This window comes from Eurosta solidaginis, chromosome 1 (genome assembly GCF_040869045.1).
Source record: "Eurosta solidaginis isolate ZX-2024a chromosome 1, ASM4086904v1, whole genome shotgun sequence".
In the NCBI taxonomy this organism is placed as follows: Eukaryota; Metazoa; Arthropoda; class Insecta; order Diptera; family Tephritidae; genus Eurosta; species Eurosta solidaginis.
The window spans coordinates 132,443,398-132,466,576 of NC_090319.1; the positions used below are offsets into that span (position 1 = coordinate 132,443,398).

General features: G+C 39.2%; 1 protein-coding gene across 9 annotated transcripts in view; it reads left to right on the forward strand.

Moving 5' to 3' along the window:
• Orco (odorant receptor co-receptor) overlaps positions 1-23,179 on the forward strand; it is a 1,419,553-nt gene that overhangs the window by 391,491 nt on the left and 1,004,883 nt on the right. For all 9 annotated transcript variants that reach the window (XM_067759839.1, XM_067759840.1, XM_067759838.1 and 6 more), the window contains 2 exons: positions 8,810-8,946; positions 9,017-9,394. In XM_067759839.1, the coding sequence (XP_067615940.1) occupies positions 8,810-8,946; positions 9,017-9,394 (515 nt within the window). The remainder of the gene's footprint in view (positions 1-8,809; positions 8,947-9,016; positions 9,395-23,179) is intronic.

The window sequence follows — 23,179 nt, forward strand, 5'->3', positions numbered from 1 at the left end:
CCGCTGCTATAACCATTCAGCCATAACAGCGGTTTTTTGTTTGTCTTCATTAATCCTACTTCTATTCGGGTTCGTGCCAATTGATATTCACAACACTGCGACATCTGTTGCAGAATGGATGTGAAAATTGGACTTGTTTGATGGCAATGCTGCCATAGTGTCATATTTTATTGACACTTTTTCGCCGTGCCATGGGATGTATTAACAATTTTTGTTGTTATATCGGCCTACTGATTTGTAAGATCGCGGGTTCGAATCGAGCTCAAGGCCTAACAATAATTTTTTATCATTATTATTGTTATGATAAATTTTTTCTTAATAGAAAAAATTTTTAAATTAGAATAGAAGAAAGAAAAATTTTTAGACAACTGCCAAAGCTCGTTGTATAGATCCATTTCGGGAACTGCTAAATTCCTTCATCGGCAACGTTTAGGCGCCGCTGCTATAACCATTCAGCCATCACAGCGGTGGCAATGCTGATCCCAGAGCACGGGGAAAAAAGTGTCAATAAAATATGACACTATGGCAGCATTGCCATCAAACAAGTCCAATTTTCACATCCATTCTGCAACAGATGTCGCAGTGTTGTGAATATCAATTGGCACGAACCAGAATAGAAGTAGGATTAATGAAGACAAACAAAAAACCGCTGTGATGGCTGAATGGTTATAGCAGCGGCGTCTAAACGTTGCCGATGAAGGAGTTTAGCAGTTCCCGAAATGGATCTATACAACGAGCTCTGGCAGTTGTCTTAAATGTTTTCTTTCTTCTATTCTAATTTAAAAATTTTTTCAATTAAGAAAAAATTTATCATAACAATAATAATGATAAAAAATTATTCATTCATTCATTTATCATTATTATTGTTATGATAAATTTTTTCTTAATTGAAAAAATTTTTAACTTAGAATAGAACAAAGAAAAAATTTTAGACAACTGCCTAAGCTCGTTGTATAGATCCATTTCGGGAACTGCTAAATTCCTTCATCGGCAACGTTTAAGCGCCGCTGCTATAACCATTCAGCCATCACAGCGGTTTTTTGTTTGTCTTCATTAATCCTACTTCTATTCTGGTTCGTGCCAATTGATATTCACGACACTGCGACATCTGTTGCAGAATGGATGTGAAAATTGGACTTGTTTGATGGCAATGCTGATTCCAGAGCACGGGGAAAAAAGTGTCAATAAAATATGACACTATGGCAGCATTGCCATCAAACAAGTCCAGTTTTCACATCCATTCTGCAACAGATGTCGCAGTGTTGTGAATATCAATTGGCACGAACCAGAATAGAAGTAGGATTAATGAAGACAAACAAAAAACCGCTGTGATGGCTGAATGGTTATAGCAGCGGCGCCTAAACGTTTCCGATGAAGGAATTTAGCAGTTCCCGAAATGGATCTATACAACGAGCTTTGGCAGTTGTCTAAAATGTTTTCTTTCTTCTATTCTAATTTAAAAATTTTTTCAATTAAGAAAAAATTTATCATAACAATAATAATGATAAAAAATTAGTGTTAGGCCTTGAGCTCGATTCGAACACGCGATCTTACAAATCAGTAGGCCGATATAACAACAAAAATTGTTAATACATCCCAGAGCACGGGGAAAAAGTGTCAATAAAATATGACACTTTGGCAGCATTGCCATCAAACAAGTCCAATTTTCACATCCATTCTGCAACAGATGTCGCAGTGTTGTGAATATCAATTGGCACGAACCAGAATAGAAGTAGGATTAATGAAGACAAACAAAAAACCGCTGTGATGGCTGAATGGTTATAGCAGCGGCGCCTAAACGTTGCCGATGAAGGAATTTAGCAGTTCCCGAAATGGATCTATACTACGAGCTTTGGCAGTTGTCTAACATTTTTTCTTTCTTCTATTCTAATTAAAAAATTTTTTCAATTAAGAAAAAATTTATCATAACAATAATAATGATAAAAAATTATTGTTAGGCCTTGAGCTCGATTCGAACACGCGATCTTACAAATCAGTAGGCCGATATAACAACAAAAATTGTTAATACTTCCCAGAGCACGGGGAAAAAGAGTCAATAAAATATGACACTATGGCAGCATTGCCATCAAACAAGTCCAATTTTCACATCCATTTTGCAACAGATGTCGCAGTGTTGTGAATATCAATTGGCACGAACCAGAATAGAAGTAGGATTAATGAAGACAAACAAAAAACCGCTGTGATGGCTGAATGGTTATAGCAGCGGCGCCTAAACGTTGCCGATGAAGGAATTTAGCAGTTCCCGAAATGGATCTATACAACGAGCTTTGGCAGTTGTCTAAAATTTTTTTTTTCTTCTATTCTAATTTAAAAATTTTTTCAATTAAGAAAAAATTTATCATAACAATAATAATGATAAAAAATTATTGTTAGGCCTTCAGCTAGATTCGAACCCGCGATCTTACAAATCAGTAGGCCGATATAACAACAAAAATTGTTAATACATCCCAGAGCACGGGGAAAAAGTGTCAATAAAATATGACACTATGGCAGCATTGCCATCAAACAAGTCCAATTTTCACATCCATTCTGCAACAGATGTCGCAGTGTTGTGAATATCAATTGGCACGAACCAGAATAGAAGTAGGATTAATGAAGACAAACAAAAAACCGCTGTGATGGCTGAATGGTTATAGCAGCGGCGCCTAAACGTTGCCGATGAAGGAATTTAGCAGTTCCCGAAATGGATCTATACAACGAGCTTTGGCAGTTGTCTAAAATTTTTTCTTTCTTCTATTCTAATTTAAAAATTTTTTCAATTAAGAAAAAATGTATCATAACAATAATAATGATAAAACATTATTGTTAGGCCTTGAGCTCGATTCGAACCCGCGATCTTATAAATCAGTAGGCCGATATAACAACGAAAATTGTTAATACATCCCAGAGCACGGGGAAAAAGTGTCAATAAAATATGACACTATGGCAGCATTGCCATCAAACAAGTCCAATTTTCACATCCATTCTGCAACAGATGTCGCAGTGTTGTGAATATCAGTTGGCACGAACCAGAATAGAAGTAGGATTAATGAAGACAAACAAAAAACCGCTGTGATGGCTGAATGGTTATAGCAGCGGCGCCTAAACGTTGCGAAGAAGGAATTTAGCAGTTCCCGAAATGGATCTATACAACGAGCTTTGGCAGTTGTCTAAAATTTTTTCTTTCTTCTATTCTAATTTAAAAATTTTTTCAATTAAGAAAAAATTTATCATAACAATAATAATGATAAAAAATTATTGTTAGGCCTTGAGCTCGATTCGAACCCGCGATCTTACAAATCAGTAGGCCGATATAACAACAAAAATTGATAATAATTAATATATTTACATATAAAAAAGTAGAGTTTGATTAATCATAGCATGTAGAACAAAGTATGTTATGCGGCATACTCGCAGATTGCCGAGCAAAGCTCTGTCGCCCAGGTACTTAGATATAAACTCAGATATGAGTGTAATTACCCCGAATTTTTCCTTTACTTTTTTTAATTTATGGAGTGAGTTTTTATGTTAAAAATTGTATTTATTATACTCAGTTGAGCAGAGCTTACAGAGTATATTAAGTTTGATTGAATAACGGTTGGTTGTACATATATAAAGGAATCGAGATAGATATAGACTTCCATATATCAAAATAATCAGGATCGAAAAAAAATTTGATTGAGCCATGTCCGTCCGTCCGTCCATCCGTCCGTCCGTCCGTTAACACGATAACTTGAGTAAATTTTGAGGTATCTTGATGAAGTTTGGTATGTAGGTTCCTGAGCACTCATCTCAGATCGCCATTTAAAATGAACGATATCGGACTATAACCACGCCCACTTTTTCGATATCGAAAATTTCGAAAAACCGAAAAAGTGCGATAATTCATTACAAAAGACCGATAAAGCGACGAAACTTGGTAGATGAGTTGAACTTATGACGCAAAATAGAAAATTAGTAAAATTTTGGACAATGGGCGTGGCACCGCCTACTTTTAAAAGAAGGTAATTTAAAATTTTGCAAGCTGTAATTTGGCAGTCGTTGAAGATATCATGATGAAATTTGGCAGGAACGTTACTCTTATTACTATATGTACGCTTAATAAAAATTAGCAAAATCGGAGAAGGACCACGCCCACTTTTAAAAAAAAAATTTTTTTAAAGTAAAATTTTAACAAAAAATTTAATATCTTTACAGTATATAAGTAAATTATGTCAAGATTCAACTCCAGTAATGATATGGTGCAACAAAATACAAAAATAAAAGAAAATTTAAAAATGGGCGTGGCTCCGCCCTTTTTCATTTAATTTGTCTAGGATACTTTTAACGCCATAAGTCGAACAAAAATTAACCAATCCTTTTGAAATTTGGTAGGGGCATAGATTTTATGGCGGTAACTGTTTTCTGTGAAAATGGGCGAAATCGGTTGATGTCACGCCCAGTTTTTATACACAGTCGTCCGTCTGTCCTTCCGCATGGCCGTTAACACGATAACTTGAGCAAAAATCGATATATCTTTACTAAACTCAGTTCACGTACTTATCTGAACTCACTTTATCTTGGTATAAAAAATTAACGAAATCCGACTATGACCACGCCCACTTTTTCGATATCGAAAATTACGAAAAATTAAAAAAATGCCATAATTCTATACCAAATACGAAAAAAGGGATGAAATATGGTAAGGTAATTGGATTGTTTTATTGACGCGAAATATAACTTTAGAAAAAACTTTATAAAATGGTTGTGACACCTACCATATTAAGTAGAAGAAAATGAAAAAGTTCTGCAGGGCGAAATAAAAAACCCTTAAAATCTTGGCAGGTATTACATATATAAATAAATTAGCGGTATCCAACAGATGATGTTCTGGGTCACCCTGGTCCACATTTTGGTCGATATCTGGAAAACGCCTTCACATATACAACTACCACCACTCCCTTTTAAAACGCTCATTAATACCTTTAATTTGATACCAATATCGTACAAACATATTCTAGAGTCACCCCTGGTCCACCTTTATGGCGATATCTCGAAAAGGCGTCCACCTATAGAACTAAGGCCCACTCCCTTTTAAAATACTCATTAACACCTTTCGTTTGATACCCATATTGTACAAACGTATTCTAGAGTCACCCCAGGTCCACCTTTATGGCGATATCTCGAAAAGGCGACCACCTATACAACTACCACCACTCCCTTTTAAAACCCTTATTAATACCTTTAATTTGATACCCATATCTTACAAACACATCCTAGAGTCACCCCTGGTCCACCTTTATGGCGATATTTCGAAACGGCGTCCACCTATATAACTAAGGCCCACTCCCTTTTAAAATACTCATTAACACCTTTCGTTTGATACCCATATTGTACAAACGCATTCTAGATTCACCCCTGGTCCACCTCTATGGCGATATCTCGAAAAAGCGACCACCTATACAACTACCACCACTCCCTTTTAAAACCCTCATTAATACCTTTAATTTGATACCCATATCGTACAAACACATCCTAGAGTCACCCCTGGCCCACCTTTTTGGCGATATTTCGAAACGGCGTCCACCTATATAACTAAGGCCCACTCCCTTTTAAAATACTCATTAACACCTTTCGTTTGATACCCATATTGTACATATTGGTCCACCTCTATGGCGATATCTCGAAAAAGCGACCACCTATACAACTACCACCACTCCCTTTTAAAACCCTCATTAATACCTTTAATTTGATACCCATATCGTACAAACACATCCTAGAGTCACCCCTGGTCCACCTTTATGGCGATATTTCGAAACGGCGTCCACCTATATAACTAAGGCCCACTCCCTTTTAAAATACTCATTAACACCTTTCGTTTGATACCCATATTGTACAAACGCATTCTAAAGTCACCCCTCGTCCACCTTTACGGCGATATCTCGAAAAAGCGACCACCAATACAACTACCACCACTCCCTTTTAAAACCCTCATTAATACCTTTAATTTGATACCCATATCGTACAAACAAATTCTAGGGCCACCTGGACCACATTTATGGCGATATCTCGAAACGGCGGCCACCTATGGAACTAAGGATCACTCCCTTTTAAAATACTCATTAGCACCTTTTTTTTTATACCCATATTGTACAAACAAATTCTAGGGTCATCCCTGGTCCATCTTTATGGCGATATCTCGAAACGGCGTCCACCTATGGAACTAAGGATCACTCCCTTTTAAAATACTCATTAGCACCGTTTTTTTTGATACCCATATTGTACAAACAAATTCTAGGGTCACCCCTGGTCCACTTTTATGGCAATATCTCGAAAAGGCGACCACCTATACAACTACCACCACTCCCTTTTAAAATACTCATTAGCACCTTTTTTTTGATACCAATATTGTACAAACAAATTCTAGAGTTAAACCTGATCCACCTTTATGGCGATATCCCTAAATGGCATCCACCTATAGAACTATGGCCCACTCCCTCATAAAAAACTCTTTAACGTCTTTCATTTGATACACATGTCATACAAACACATTCCACGGTTTCCCTCGGTTCATTTTCCTACATGGTTATTTTCCCTTATGTTGTCACCATAGCTCTCAACTGAGTATGTAATGTTCGGTTACACCCGAACTTAACCTTCCTTACTTGTTGTTAAATAAAACTAACAAATGAAATATCTATCTCGAGACTGTATATTTCCGTTTTGAGTTGAGTCGTTGGGTTGTGCGTTTACTGTTTGTAATAAAAACCCGTGTCGATATAAGTTAGGCTGATATTTAAATTAAAATCTGCAATAAAGGCTTAAGTCGATGTAAAATGTAAGTGTTCATATTTTAAAATTTGCAATAACCCACAAAGTTATTAAAGTGCAAAAATGTCTTGTTATACACATACGTTTAAAACAAGTAAGGAAGGCCAAGTTCGGGTGTAACCGAACATTACATGCCCAGCTGCCAAATTACGGCTTGCAAAACTTTTAAATTACGTTCTTTAAAAGTGGGCGGTGCACGCCTATTGTCCAAAGTTTTACTGATTTTCTATTCTGCGTCATAAGGTCAACCCACCAACCAAGTTTCATCGCTTTATCCGTTTTGGTAATGAATTGTCGCACTTTTTCGGTTTTTCGAAATTTTCCATATCGAAAAAGTGGGCGTGGTTATAGTCCGATTTCGTTTATTTTAAATAGCGAACTGAGATGAGTGCCCAGAAACTTACATACCAAATTTCATTAAGATATCTCAAAATTTGCTCAAGTTATCTTGTTAACGGGCGGACAGTCATGGCGAAATGAATTTATTTTTTCGCCCAGATAATTTTGGTATACATAAGTCTATACCTATCTCGATTAGTTTATGCCGTTACGGGTTACCGTTATGCGAACAAAATTAATATACTCTGAGTATAAAAAGAGTTTGTAGCCTTTGTTAATCTTACTTTAAGCTATCTGACTCACCAACCATTGATTGAGTACATGTTTTATACTTTTTGAAATATGCATTTAAACCTTAAATATCAATTTGCGGCAAACTAAAATATAAGACTTAAGCGGTTATTGCAAAGCAGCACAGAAATGTAAAATGTTTCAAAACAACTAAGAAATATTTACTTGACCCATTGTTGTTGAAGCTATCATCATTTGCAGTCTAAAATGACTATAACTTTTGTAGTTAAAAACCAATATTAAACTCTTACCAGTTATAGATAGACAAAACTTTATTCTTTGTAGGACAGTTTATGTGCTACATAGTTAGGAGCGACCCATCACGCAATCATATCCAAGATTTGCGACTCTGTATATTTACCAATGATAATAAGATTTATAAATTGAATTTGGGACAGAAAAACTCACATAATCTTTTCATTTTCTTGAAATGTAAATCATGTGGATAAGACAAGTGAGCATAGACGTCAAAATTACAAATATAATCCATCACCTCCATCCATTTTCGGCCAACGTCGTACGAGAATAATTTCTTCGTAAAAGGGATTAGTAAAGATTTTTTGGAAGGGAAGTTGTTTAGAAGGTTTATGGACTTTTAATTTCGGAAAACGGCGAGTATGGAAGATTTTTCGGCACCCGAAAGTGGTTTTCTTGGTACAACTCGATTCAAAAGTAAATGGATTAAAATTTTTGTTTAAAGGTTAACGGATAAAACAGACGGCGCCACTTCCTTAATGTAAAAACCTGGATTTATAACCATCTATTTAAAATGCGTCAATGCATCTAATGTATTTTTATCTATTTTAACATACATATATTAATAGCATTTAAAATGTGAACTTGAAATAAATTGATTTTCCATCATCCATAAAAAAACTAAGTGTTTGAATGTGCTTAGTTTACCCACCACTACTATAAATAATCCATCCATGTTGGGATCTATCCCCTGAATCCCCCTATCTACTATACTGTTTCTTTAGAAAATTCGCAAGGCAAAGGAGGCAATCAAGCTAAATTTCCCCGAGAGCACTTTTGGTATGCATTTTATGCTTTCAAGCGAGTTTCCCCCTAAAAGAGACATGTTGCTGGATTTTATTTAAATCCATATCCTCTTTGCTTTAGCAATCATTTTCCCTACTGGTATACTTTAACTTAGTCCAGTGTCCACCAAACTTTATCGTGTTTTGGATTAACAGAGCAATGCGAAGCCACATACATACATACGAACCGAATTTTATTAAAATCAGTGTATTTTATTGTCTCGTCTTATTTTAAAGAGTGCTTTAGCAGTTTCGCTATGTGCTACTTATTTGTTGTTTGCTAAGATTAATAGTTATATTCTAAAAATCGTACTGTATTTTAATTGCAGAACTTTAAACATCTGGAATCAAGTAAACTCTCATCCTTTGTTTGCCGAATCAGATGCACGTTACCACGCAGTCGCTCTCGCCAAGATGCGGAAATTATTCACTTTGGTTATGCTTACTACGGTTGCTTCAGCTGTCGGTAGGTTTGCTGATGTACTACATACAAACATACTCAATTTTTTTAAATATTAATCTTACATTTACTAAAGCATGGACAACCATCACATTCTTTGGTGAGAGCGTTAAATTTGCTTTCGACAGGGAGACAAACTCCACTATTACCGTTGAAATTCCACGTTTACCGATTAAATCATTCTATCCATGGAATGCTTTTTCTGGCATGTTTTACTTAATCAGTTTTGCGTATCAGTTCTACTATTTACTCATTTCTATGGTTCATTCAAATTTGTGTGATGTTATTTTCTGTTCCTGGTTGATTTTTGCATGCGAACAGCTACAACATTTAAAAGGAATCATGAAGCCATTGATGGAGTTATCAGCATCACTAGACACCTATCGACCTAATTCAGCGGCTCTTTTTCGTTCGTTATCCGCCAACTCTAAATCAGAACTAATTCACAATGAGGGTAAGTAAGAAACATATAAATATTATTAAATGATTTCGTACACCTACATATACCTAAACAAAACTAACTCGTAACTGCAGATTAATAAACCAGTTAATTAACCTACTCTACAATAGCCACCGATAAACCGATATAATGGGACAAATACTTAAACTTAGTAAACGCTTTTTTCGAAATTTCAATATAATTTTGAAGTTATCACAACAAAAAATAGACTTAACTACTTTAATGCGTATGGTCCAATGTGCTTAATTTCTATGAAGTTTACATTGCAATAGGGGAATTCTATTTTTCAAGCAATGCTTGGTCCCAACCAATTGGTGGGATCACTCATGAATTGTAATTTTGTTGATTTTGAAGCATAGATAATCTATGGAAGGACCCATTGCCATTATCGTAGTAATCAGCGTTGGAAACAATGGTGACTCTATGAAAGCTCCCGTTGGCATTATCGTAGTTATCATCATAGGGAACAATGGTGATCCTTCTGGTGGATATGAGCACGTTGTTGAATGCAAAGTATCGATACATTACCAATTTTAAGTATCGGAGATCCGATAGTATCGAATCCGTAAGGATTTTAAACGATGCTAAGGATTTTTAAAGGATGACATCTACACTGATTCCGCAAAGCATTCAATACTTTCAACCATGAGCTACTCATTCATAAACTTGATTTACTGGGCTTTCTGTTTCACCTTTTAATGTGGCTGAAAAGATATCTTTCTAACCGCAGCCTGTTCAAGTGCAATCTCTCAGAATCGTTCGGAGCCCCTCCGGTGTAACTCATGGAAGTCATCTAAGCTCTGGTCTTTACCTTGCTTTCCCATACTATAACATATGCGGATGATGTAAAACTTTGTTACACTTATTGTCCTACCGATTCGGGTTCTTTAGATATTCTTCAAGCCGATTTGGACTCGTTCAAATCTTGGTGCACAACAAGTTTATTACTTTTAAATGGCTCTGAATCTAAGCACATGCCATTTCGCCGAATAAAGCCAGTTTTGAGACCTTGTGTATTAGATGGTTTCCCTTTGGAGCGTATATCTATTGCTGATGATCTAAGTGTCCTTTTTGATCCGAAACTGAGATTTAATATGTATATTTCATCTATTGCCAATGTTGCATTGGGTGTACTTGGATTTGCCAAGAGATGGGCCAACAAGTTCAATTATCTGTACCTCGCTATTATTTTTTACACTCCGTTGGTCCGTCCAATACTTGAGAATTGCTCATGCGCTTGGTGCGCTGTATCTCAAAATCATTTAAAGCGTATTAAGTCAGTACAAAAAAAAATTCTGTTATTTGCATTAGGTGGTCTTAATTGGGACTCAAGTCTCCACCTTCCTCCAGTAGGCTTCTTCTTGTTAGCTTATCCACTCTGGAAAATCGGAGAATAATACTGGGGGTATTGTTTATCCATAAGCTCGTTATTGGAAAATTTACTACGCTGGCCTTTTCAGCCGATTGAATTTTGCTGTCCCTCCTAGACTACCCAGACACTTTGTTCCCTTTTATTTACTCGAAACTTTGTTAAAAATATCCTCTGTTTGTCTGGTGTTCGTGCTACAATGACTTGTATATCTGCACCACAATGCACTTTTGCAACTTTATGTAATGCAATATTCGAATTTCTAACCTGACAGATAGCAGTTAATTTTTTGTTTAATATGCCGATGTTATTTGTTCCATAAAAAAACACAGACACGATATCGTATAACGATGAATAGGATACGTCGACCCTTCAACATGGAACATTAAAAATAAAGAAGACAATAATTCATTTATTGGAATCTGGTGCATTCCAACAATGTTAACAACATGCTTTTAACAAACGTATAGGACACAAAATATGTTAGCAAATATTTTTCTTGAATAATGAGGATGTTTATGTTATTTTTCCTGGCGTAATTGCACCGCACCCATTTTTATATACATATAAGATATATCTTATAAGTTTAAACTAGCAATTCTTGTATATTTGTATGTTTGTATAGCCGAACGATCTCGGGAACGGCTCAACCGATTTAAATAAAATTTGGCACAGAGATAACGTATCACCTTCTAAGACTTTCGACCTAGGTGTTGCCACTCAGAATGTTTCACAAGGTTGCCACCTATTCGAAATTGAAAAAATTTCATGATATATATCGATATGGGTATCAAACGAAAGGCATTTCACACCGCATTACAATAGGGACATTTTTGACTATGGTTGCCATTTAGGGTTTTGACCTATTCGAAATTAAAAAAAATGCATGAGATATGCCGATATGGATATCAACCGAAAGGTATTTCCCTCCGCATTACAATAGGGGCAATTTTGAGTAGGGTTGCCATATAGGGTTGCCACCTATTCGAAATAAAAAAAAAGGACGTGTGGCACTCGGGGACTGCCGCGGTAAAGCTATTGCATATTATCAACTTATGCAATTATAATATTTATGCAACATTTTGTTTTCTTTGATATTAGTTCAAGTTTTGTCTTTGATATTAATTCAAGTTAACCTTCTTAAGCGTGGTGACCGATAAGAAAAAAATTTTTTTACTTTTATTGAATAAATGAGAAGTTAATATTTAACTTTCACTTTAACTTTAACTTTATTTTTAACTTTAGCTTTAACTTTAACATTAACTTTAACTTTATTTTTAACTTTAACTTTAACATTCACTTTAACTTTAACTTTATGATCCGGGGTGGGCGTGAGCTTAGCACCTGCTAACAAGCCAACCTAATATAAACGCACGCAAGTCATTTTCTGTCAAAAATGTCTCATGCACATACAACTTGTATGAGAGCAACTCAAATTGAATTTGCTGCGTGAAAACCTAACTCGATTTCCAATTTTTGTTCTGCGTGACTTTTAGATTTGACGTTTATACGCATGCTTTACATTGTCGCAACGCATGCTTATTTGGGTTAGGGCAAACAACGCCGGTTGTTTGCGTTGGCTTGTCAGCATAGCGCAATGATACAAGGTGGCAGCATGGAGACATACCTACAAACATAAATAAAAATTCCATTTATTTTGTTTTTGTAAATTCGATGGACAAATGTCAAAATCGCACTGCACCGGAAGTTGATGTATCAAATCAAATAAAAAAAGTTTATAATCAGCTGTTCCATGCTGCCACCTTGTGTCGTTGCGCCATGCTTGTAAGCGACCATATATGTATACGATAAGGGATAGCACAATGGCTACTTCGGGAAAATCAACGACAGCTCTTTTAGTTTGATTTCGACGGTCGTGCGTAAGTGTCACACGCGCGCTTAAACAGAGTACCAAAGGGTGCGTGTGACACGTGTTTAGCGTTCAAGCATTGAAATCAAACTAAATAAATAATTGATTTTGCTTTCGTGCTCGCTGCGCGTTCGTGTTTACTAACACATTCTCAATTTGGTAATCGTGTAAATATAGTGGTACCCACCGCTGTTTATGATAGAGATCCAATTTTATGTATTTGGCGTGTTGCTAACACCGAACCTTTACGAATCTTTTCGAACCTTTTCGAGCCTTTTTTGACAAATATCCGTTACGGTTTTTTTTTTATTTAGTCGCCAAGCCCGCGATAAAATCTATGCAATAGCTTAAAAAATTGTATGAGATGTGCCGATATGGGTTCCAACGAAAGGTATTTTACTCCGCATCACAATAGGGACATTTTTGAGTAGGGTTGCCATTTAGGGTTGCCATCTGGACGAAATAGTACTCTTACTCATATTCTATTAAAGCTTTAAAGGAGAACATTAAAGTTAAAAATCTTCCTAAAAAAATCTTACACATTGTTTGACTTAATTTTCTTAATTTCGCACACGCTAATAAAATTGAAATGCAATATCAAGGCAAATTCTAGCACAATATATTTAAATGCATATTTTTGGCAAATATGAAATGACTAATTGCAATTTCTCACAGATTACTATTAGAAAGATTTCTCAACATAGCAAAAAGTTATCTCACCATGGTAAGTAAGTAAGGGAAGTAAGTTGAAATTTAATTAAATTAACTGATAGTTGTCATAACTGATAGTTGTCATTCGTAAAATTTAAAAGTTTTTAGAATGTAATAAAATTGTGAGACTTTCATAGCGTATAACTAAAAAAAATGTTTGTAATTAATAACTCGGTGCATGAAGATACTCGACCTAAATAACTTAGTTCTCCATTTCAATAATTGTAACTATAGGCTGGAATTACCCATTTCAAATTTTTTATTCCAGTTCATTTTGCGGTTAGTGTTTGATATGGTTTTGAAATCTATTTTTAAGGAAATCAAATATTGGTAAGTCAAAATATATAATATATGTATGTACATATAAAAAAATAGAGTTTTATTAATGATGACATATAGAACAAAGTATGTTATGCGGCATACTGGAAGATTGTCGAGCAAAGCTCGGTCGCCCAGGAACTTTAATATTTAAGAAATGATGAGTTTAACACCGGCTTACGGTAATTGAATATTCAATTATTATTTTTGATTTTTTAAGAGAAGATGAAAAGAAACAAACATTTACTGGCATATTGCGATGGTGCCATTTCGAAAACCGCCACGTATTTATCGTCAGGCAATTTCGTTATGTTTCACAGAGATTCGAGCCACGAATCACACGGTGAAACTGCAGAAGCAGTGTTGCCATTTTAAGTTTGTTCAAGCTAGATTTAGCTTTTTTATGTCCGTTTAGCATACAAATTGCGATTTAGCTTAAAACTTTTTTATAGATTCAAGGTTCGATTCGAGCTCAAGGCCAGAAGAATAATTTTTTTCTAATGATAATTATTGTTATTTTTTAATTTTTCTAAATTTGAAAAATTGTATTTTGTTTTTGGAATAGTAAGTAGAAAAATTTTCAGACAACCTGACATAGCTGCGCAGATAGATCCATTTCGAAGGGTGCTAAGCCTTCATCATCAGTACGCTTTAGGCATGCTGCGCTAACCTGCTGTATAGCTAAATGGTTAGCGCAGCTTGCCTAAAGCGTACTGATGATGAAGGCTTAGCACCTGCTGTATAGCTAAATGGTTAGCGCAGCATGCCTAAAGCGTACTGATGATGAAGGCTTAGCACCCTTCGAAATTGATCTATCTGCGCACCTATGGCAGGTTGTCTGGACATTTTTTCTACCTTCCATTCCAAAAACAAAATACAACTTTTCAAATTTATAAAAATTTAAAAATAACAATAATTATCATTATAAAAAAAATATTGTTCTGGCCTTGAGCTCTTGTTGTTGTTGTTGTTGTTGTAGCGATTAGGTTACTCCCCGAAGGCTTTGGGGAGTGTTATCGATGTGATGGTCCTTTGTCGGATACAGATCCGTTACGCTCCGGTAACACAGCACCATTAAGGTGCTGGCCCGACCATCTCGGGAACGATTTATATGGCCACATTGAACCTTCAGGCCATCCCTCCCTCCCCACCCCCAAGTTCCATGAGGAGCTTGGGGTCGCCAGAGCCTCGTCTGTTAGTGGAACGGGATTCGCCGCTCGAAGCTGAGGTTGACAATTGGGTTGGAGAAGCTATATATTGCGCTACACAACCCTTTGAATCCCTGGCCTTGAGCTCGAATCGAACCTTGAATCGTTTATCAATAGGCCGATAAAAACAAAAACTTTTTTATAGATTTTTTCATAAACTTTTTAGCTCTTTTAAGCTTTTTTGTAAAATTTGGCGTAGATTCAATTGTAAAATTACTGAAATCAGTTGAGCTGGTTGTTAAATATCCCTGGCGAAAATCCTTGGGCTGAACCCTCCCAGACGGTGCCGGCTGGTAATAGCACAACAGTTTCCTCGTCCAGGGGAGTGCTAGCTAAGTTTGGGAATCATTTCTATCTGTGCCCCAGCTCCTTAATAGCTCAGGCATATGGAAATGGTTTTTAAACGTGGCCTTAGGGTGGGAACCGGACCACGCCCAGTTGAAAAGTGGTCCACGCCTAATCCAGGGTGTTATCCGTTTACGTGCCCATTGGATGGTTTGCAGTCAGGGGTATCCGACTGTATTTTTACGGAGCCTCCCGGATACCGGTCCACCTCCGGGAGTAACGGCGACTTGCTGCGGCATGGGGCTCTACCGCAGTCGACCGCATTGTTCCCCTTTCCCTTTTTTTCAGGCTGCCGAACGGCCTCATCTTAGTAGGCAGCCGACGAACCAGTTAATATGTATAAGCAAAAAAACCAAGCTCGGAGCCCTGCACGGGTAAAGATTCCGCCCTTGGACTAGGCGTTAAAAAAGTAACAAATCCGTCGGGAAGACGGCGCCGACCAGGCCTCCACGGCCCCAAAATACTTCTCGGCCACCTGTGCAAGCTAGTGGAAGGACTAAACCCCTTGAGGGCAAGTCCAATCCCGCGGCAGCCGGCAAAGCTAGCCCCAAAGAGGGAAAGCAGCGTCCGACTGAGCAAGCAAAGGAGGCCCGTCCCATGTCCGTACCAGGCACCTCTCGCCAGAAGGGTGGAAACAGCATTAAGTCCTACACGGACAAAAGTACTGCCTCTACCGCTGCAAAGCTATCTGGAAAGCCGGCTGAACCCCATGAGGGTTCCAAGGCAAACAAGCGAATCCCGATTTCGGTCCGCAACCAGCGGAACATCCGCAACCCCGCCAAAATCTTTGAGAGATTTGGCAACTCTCCCAGCGACAAATTGACGACAAAGCAAAAAAGTTCTCTGGCCTGGGCCAGGAAGATTATTGCTGCCAAGAAGAGCAGCAATAACAACTCCATCCCCCACTGGGACTACCCCTTCTGCCACCAAACAATCTTCTGACCCGAAGATGCCGGCCTTTAAAAGACAAAGGTTTATGGGAAATGCCTCGAGCGTTCCCAAAAGGCACAAGCCTTCGGCCACTACTCCCCCTGCCCTGACCAAAACCTTCAGCGAGGAGGCTAAGGCCAACTTTACGCTGGCGGTTTTGAACCGCGGTCACCCCGATGGGAACATGACCCCGGATAACTGGAAAGATGTCCTTAACGGCCTTCTCAAGATATTTAAGGACATGGTGACCAAGTATCCGGGGCCGGCTCCCACTATTCGTGATGCCGGCTGGCAACAGGGCAGGGTCAAGCTTGTTTTCTGCGCCGATGAGCGCTCGTGCAAGCTCTACAAACTCGCCATAGCTTCGCTAGGACAGCTGTGTCCTGGGGCCAGCTTGGATGCGGTCGGTTTGGAAGAAATTCCGAACAGACCGAGAGCGTGGGCCTGGGTCCCAGACGGCATAGCGGATCCTGGCGAGATTTTAGAAACCATCGCAGAATCGAATAAGGGGCTACCTTCGAGTGATTGGAGGGTAGCCCGGGTCGGCGAGACAAGGGCCAAGCAGCGTTATGTTGGTTTTATCATAAACGAGGCTTCTCTCCCTTGGCTTGACGAATGTGGTGGAGTTTTAAGCTACGGCTTCTACTCCATCACGTTGAAGATTCGAAGGGATGGTACTAAAGAAGTTGCACCGGACGAAGGTGAGCCTGTACCTCAGAGCGAGGAGTTAGACGGAAACACCCCGAGTGGATCTGCTGCCCCTGGCTCTGATGAAGGAACCACCTCCGCGCCGGGAGATCTGGTAGGTGGGGATACCACCTCGAGCGAATCCGCAACCGCCACAACGAACCTCGGGGACCCACGCAACACCTTGAGTGAACATGGGGCCGATATCGAACTGGCACGCAGCACTCCGGATGCCGAGAGCGATACACTCTCGGTATCTGAGTTTGCGGGCCAGTTCTTTACTGGCATGGACGAGCAGCTTCTGCTGGAATCCGACCCGTCGGATGCCGAATTCGACGATACTCTCGTAGAGGAGGCATCCGACGTTGCGGTTCACAGAGGATGGACGTCGATGCTGAAGCCGACCTTTAACGGGCGCGCAGGTACTTCAGATAAACCTGCACCACTCTAAGGCAGCCTCGGCTGCCCTAATCTTACGCCTCAGCGCAACAGATGACGACGTCGTTCTAGTCCAGGAGCCTTGGGTCGTTGGCAGAAAGGTCTGTGGGCTCTATTCTAGGACTAACAGCTGGTGACACCGCCCGTGGCAGGTAGAATCAGATCTTGTATTCTAATAAAGAAAACTCTAGAATTTATTCTGCTATCTCTTTTTAGCGACGAGGACTTTACTTGTATTAGCCTCGAGCTACAGGACCGAACGCTCTGGCTGATGTCCGCCTATCTGGCGCACGTTCACCCAACGTCTGTACAGGACCGGCTCTGCAAAGCGGTACGGGAGGCCAATGGTAAAGGGTGCCCGATAATAATCGGAGCCGATGCCAATGCACAGCACACCGCTTGGGGCTCTACCGACATTAACACTAGGAGTGAGTCTCTTTTTGATTCTATTATTAACAACAATCTAAGTATATGCAACTCTGGAGACAAACCAACTTTTATCACCTCAAATAGAGAGGAGGTTCTAGATATTACTCTATTTTCAGGGCCATTTTCTGACCTTGTCGAAAATTGGAGAGTTTCCAACCAAAACTCCTACTATGATCATATGTATATCACTTTTACTATGCTTTTGCGTACACCGCCTAGGGTGGTTTACAGGAATAGGAGACGTACGAACTGGAACCTTTATAAAAAAGTCCTATCCTCTACTCTCCTAAGAAACGCTTCTCACTAAGAACTGATGAAGCGCCTCCTTTAGACACAACATTTGCTTCTCTCAGTGAGCTAGACTCATCGTCCAAAATAGAAGAAGCACTAGATATTGTCACCAAATCTTGTAACGCTGCCTTCACAGCAGCCTGCCCGGGTATTAGGGTAAGGGGCAAAAAGAAACCCTATTGGTGGAACCAAGTAATCTCCGAGCAGAGGAAAAACAGCAGAAAACTGTTTAGCGAAGCTAAGCGCACTGGAATCTGGTCCCATTATAAGGACGCCTTAAAATCTTTCAAGAAGTCAATCCAGAAGGACAAAACGGACTCCTGGAAGAACTTCACCAATGACATCGAAGAAGTCTCAGAGGCCAATCGCCTACGAAAGGTCCTCTCCAAAAACCCCATACCTCCCAGCTGCATTCGCACAGCGAACGGAGAATGGGCCACTTCTAGTACGGAAATTCTAAATACCCTGGTCAGCACTTACTTTCCAGGCTGCACCTCTCAACCATACCTCTTAAACACGCAATCTAACCCAGGGCCGTTTCGACCCCTGGACCACATAGTTAGCGAAAAAGAGTTATATGGGCAATCAAGTCCTTTAAACCCTTCAAATCTCCGGGAATGGATGGAATATTTCCCGCTGAGTTGCAAGCTGCAAGCGATCTTATAAGCCCGCTGCTAGATAAAATCTACAAGGCCTGCCTCAATCTGGTCTATATCCCCACGGAATGGACCAAGGCAAAGGTAGTCTTCATACCCAAAGGAGGCAGGATATCGGGCAACAGTCCACAGGATTTCAGACCAATAAGTGTGACCTCCTTCCACCTAAAAGTTCTAGAACGATTGCTGGACGCCTATATTAGACGATCGGCAAATAAGGCACTAATCTCCAACAACCAACACGCCTATCTAAGGGCAAATCCGTAGAGACAGCTCTACATGCTATCACTACTAAGATAGAGAAGGGTCTTGCCTTTAAAAAATTTACGCTGGGTATCTTTCTCGACATAGAATGAGCCTTCAACAACGTTCTCCCAGCAGCGGTCACAAATTCTCTACGTTCACTAGAGGTGGAAGAGCCTCTTGTGAAATTCATCGGGCTCCTTCTAAACAAGAGAAACATTATCTCTGAGCTAGGCAACTCATCGTTAATAAGGCATACCAACAGAGGAGCCCCCCAGGGGGCGTTATTTCTCCACTACTATGGAACCTGACGGTGAACGCTCTGTTATCTATACTACACCCCACCGGATGCCACGCCATTGCATATGCCGACGACATAGCCTTGACAGTTACCGGCAAACACCTTCCGGTACTTGGCGAACTCTTGCAAAATGCTCTTAATCTCACAAACACTTGGTCTAGGGAAAGCGGACTCAGCATCAGCAGTGAAAAAACTGAGATCGTGCTTTTTACCCGCAAACGCATTATACCGGAATTTACCCTCCCGTCCCTAAATGGGAGGGAAATCAAACTCTCTACCGAGGTTAAATATCTCGAAGTTGTTCTAGAAAGGAAGCTCGACTGGAAGCGAAATGTGGAGGAACGATCCAGGGAAAAAGGTGGGGTCTCCAGCCACGCATAGTCCATTGGACCTACACGGCAGTGGTGAGACCCATACTCTTCTACGCCGTCACTGTATGGTGGGCGGCACTCGATATCGAATCTAACAAGAGCAAAGTAACGAGAGTGCAGAGGACGGCGGCAATGCTTACCAGCGGTGCCCTCCCCTCCACTCCCACTAAAGCTCTTGAAACCATATTATTCCTTCTCCCAACTGATCTATATGGTAGATACCGTGACTCCTGCAACGCGACAAGGCTCAACACTATCGAACCATGGAAGGAATGCAGGTTTGGTCACACCCGGATCCTGAAGCAAGTCCCCGAAACCTTCTTGAAATTGGACCATACAACATCGTCCCCTTGCTGGGACAACAAATTTTCTACAAGAATCTCAGAGAGGAACGAGTGGGCAAACGGCGAGGAGCCGGGATCTCACGAAATCTCCGTTTTTACAGATGGCTCTAAGCTAAACAACAGAGTCGGCAGCGGAATATTCTCGGAGAAGCTCAATCTAAGTGAGAGCTTTCACTTACCCGACCACTGCAGTGTTTTTCAGGCTGAACTCATAGCTAGCTGGGAAGCAGCCCTCTATCTTACTAACCTGCAGGTGACCAATTCTTTTTCAATTTTCTCTGTCAGCCAAGCTGCCATAAAATCCCTGCAATGAGTAACACCTCGTCACTAGTGGCATTGAAGTGCAGAGAAACTCTCAACAAACTAGCTGAAAATTGCAATCTAAGCATAATATGGGTTCCTGGCCACTGTGACATCTCGGGAAACTGCGCTGCGGATGAGCTAGCTAGGGAAGGCACCAACCTGCAAACAATAACCTTCGCGGGTTGGGCCAGCCCTCCTCTAAACACTTGCAAACACTGCCTGCGATCTCTTTTCACGCATCAGGCAAACGCCAGATGGACCAAGGAACCTACATGTAATATATCCAAGCAAATCTGGCCTAAGCTGGATGGAAAGAGATCGCAAACGGTGATATTGTTAAATCGTATCTCTATAAGCCACTAGTAGGCCTTCTTACAAGTCACTGTCTCATGGGCACTCACGGTGCCTATATGGGCCTGCAGACAAATGACTTCTGCCGCAGCTGTACGGACGAGGAGGAGATAGAAAGCGTAGAGCACTATCTGTACCACTGTCCCGCACTGTCAAAAACCCGGTACCAATGCCTCCACAGACACCCCTTTGGGTGCCTTGCGGAGCTTGTATCTATAAACCCAAACGACGTCTTGCGTTTCATTAGGCAAACGCGCTGGTTTAGCCTCACTGGGGTCTAAACTTTCTTCTTCTTCGAAAAGTAGGGTAACAGGAAATAGGAACCCCCGCGTTGTAGCCCAACGGGCCACAACGGCCTACGTAAGTCTCCGCTCGGACAGCGGAGGCAGCCACTTTAACCTAACCTAAATATTTTAGGGCCTTAGATAGATAGTACGTCTTAAAATTCATGTATGCTTACATTACACTAAATTGATTTATACATACATTTTGTCGTGTGCTATTGCCCAATCAATTCGTTAAATAAAAATCAATTCAGTTCAACAATTAAAATGAACACCAACAGATAGTTTCATTTATTCGCTACAACACTTTTCCTCGTCAACAATCATTACATGGCGATCCTGCGAGCTTAAAAAAAATAAATGTAAGGCGCGATAACCTCCGAAGAGATCTAAGGCCGAGCTTCTCTTCCATTTGCGTCGTGCTCCTCTTGATTTTCCCTACAAATTGGCCGGACGGGACCTACATGTTTTATGCCGACTCCGAACGGCATCTGCAAGGCAGATGAGTTTTCACTGAGAGCTTTTCATGGCAGAAATACACCCGGAGCGCTTGCCAAACACTGCCGAGGGGCGACCCCGTTTAGAAAAATTTTCTTCTAATTGAAAAACCTTATTTCTAAAATTTTGATGTTGCTTTGCCCGGGGTGCGAACCCAGGGCATACGGTGTGGCAGGCGGAGCACGCTACCATCACACCACGGTGGCCGCCAGCTTGCCTTGATTAAAATAAGCAGACTACTATTCCATGCAGCAGACTGAAAGAAATCTTTGCAGCACAATAAGCACATTGTCATTTTTCAACTGTTGAAATCCTGGAAAAATTGCCTGCCAGATCCTGCCAAATATTTATGAGTTCCTGCCTGCTGAAATCCAGCCAAATACTATACTGATGAGTTCCTGCATGCGGAAACCTTTCCGGAATTTAACGAGATCCTGCAATGAGTTAAGTTAGAAATAAAAATTTTGTTTCTTAGATTAATTCGCCCACCAAGCAGCAGATATTTTTCTGCTTAGGGTACATTTAACAATAAAACGGGTTAAAAAAAAATATATATATGGGGTATTCCACCCCTTTAGAATTGGCTGAAATTTTTCTTCTTTTTCTAGCTTACGAAAGACGTTTTTCAGAAGTTTTTCAAATTTTTTCATCCAACTCAAAAAAAGTTATGAATTTTTAAAAAAACACCGTTTTGGTTTTCAAAATGCTATAATTTTTTCAAAAATTTACCGTTTGGGATCTTTTTTTTTTTTAATTTGTTTTTAAATGTACTTTTCGGAAAAAATTCAAAAAAATGTTTAAAGTTTTTTTTGTAATTTTTCAGTTTTTCGAGATTTTTCGAATTTCGCCCTTTTTTTTCTCATAAAAAGCTTCAATCAATTCTGCAATCATCCACACTAATCCCGGAGGGGGCCGAGAATTTTTTTTTTTTTTTTATATAATTGAAAAAAAAACTTTAAATTTTTTTTGTATATTTTCCGAAAAGTAAATTTAAAAACATATTTAAAAAAAATGATCCCAAACTATCAATTTTTGAAAAAGTTATAGCATTTTGCAAAAAACACCGTTTTCCAACTCAAAACAAGTTTTAAATATTTTGAGAAAAAAAGGGCGAAATTCGAAAAATCTCGAAAAACTGAAAAATTACAATTTTATTTTCTATAATAATAGAATGAAGAATAAAAACAAAAAAATTTATTAAAATAATCTTAAATTGGTCCTTTTTTAAAGGAAACAGGAATGTAAATAAAGGAAATTTTTGTTTTTTTTTTCAAAATGTCTTGGTGGAAAAAATTAGCAAACGGCATTATGATAGCAATAGCTGGATATGAAATAGAAAAAGAAAATTCAGAAAATAAGGTATCAGAAAATAGATTAGTAAAATTTGAACCAACAGCCGAAATAGAAAAGAAAAATATATCTGATATTCCTGACAATTGGCTGACTGCTGTCAATTGCGTGTTTTTACTATTGATTGTCACAATTATAATAATAATTAATTAAATTATATAAAAAATAAACTAAGACGGTTAAATAGCGCGCAAGAAACAAAAGAAGCTTCAATATGTCGGCTTCTCTCTTTTCCATTAACCCACCGATAGAAATGAATCAATTGGACGAAATCTACAACACATTAACAGAGGAAAAAATTAAAGCAGAAAAGTCTTATAAATGTATTAACAGGAATATCAGCATCAAATCCGAGACGATACTGAAACATCTCGCAATCATATTAGAGTCAATGAACAATTTAGGAAAATTAATAGGCAAAGTAAGTACCTATCTCACAAAAAATCACCAGACCGAGGCATAGCACATTTGTCGGATGTTAG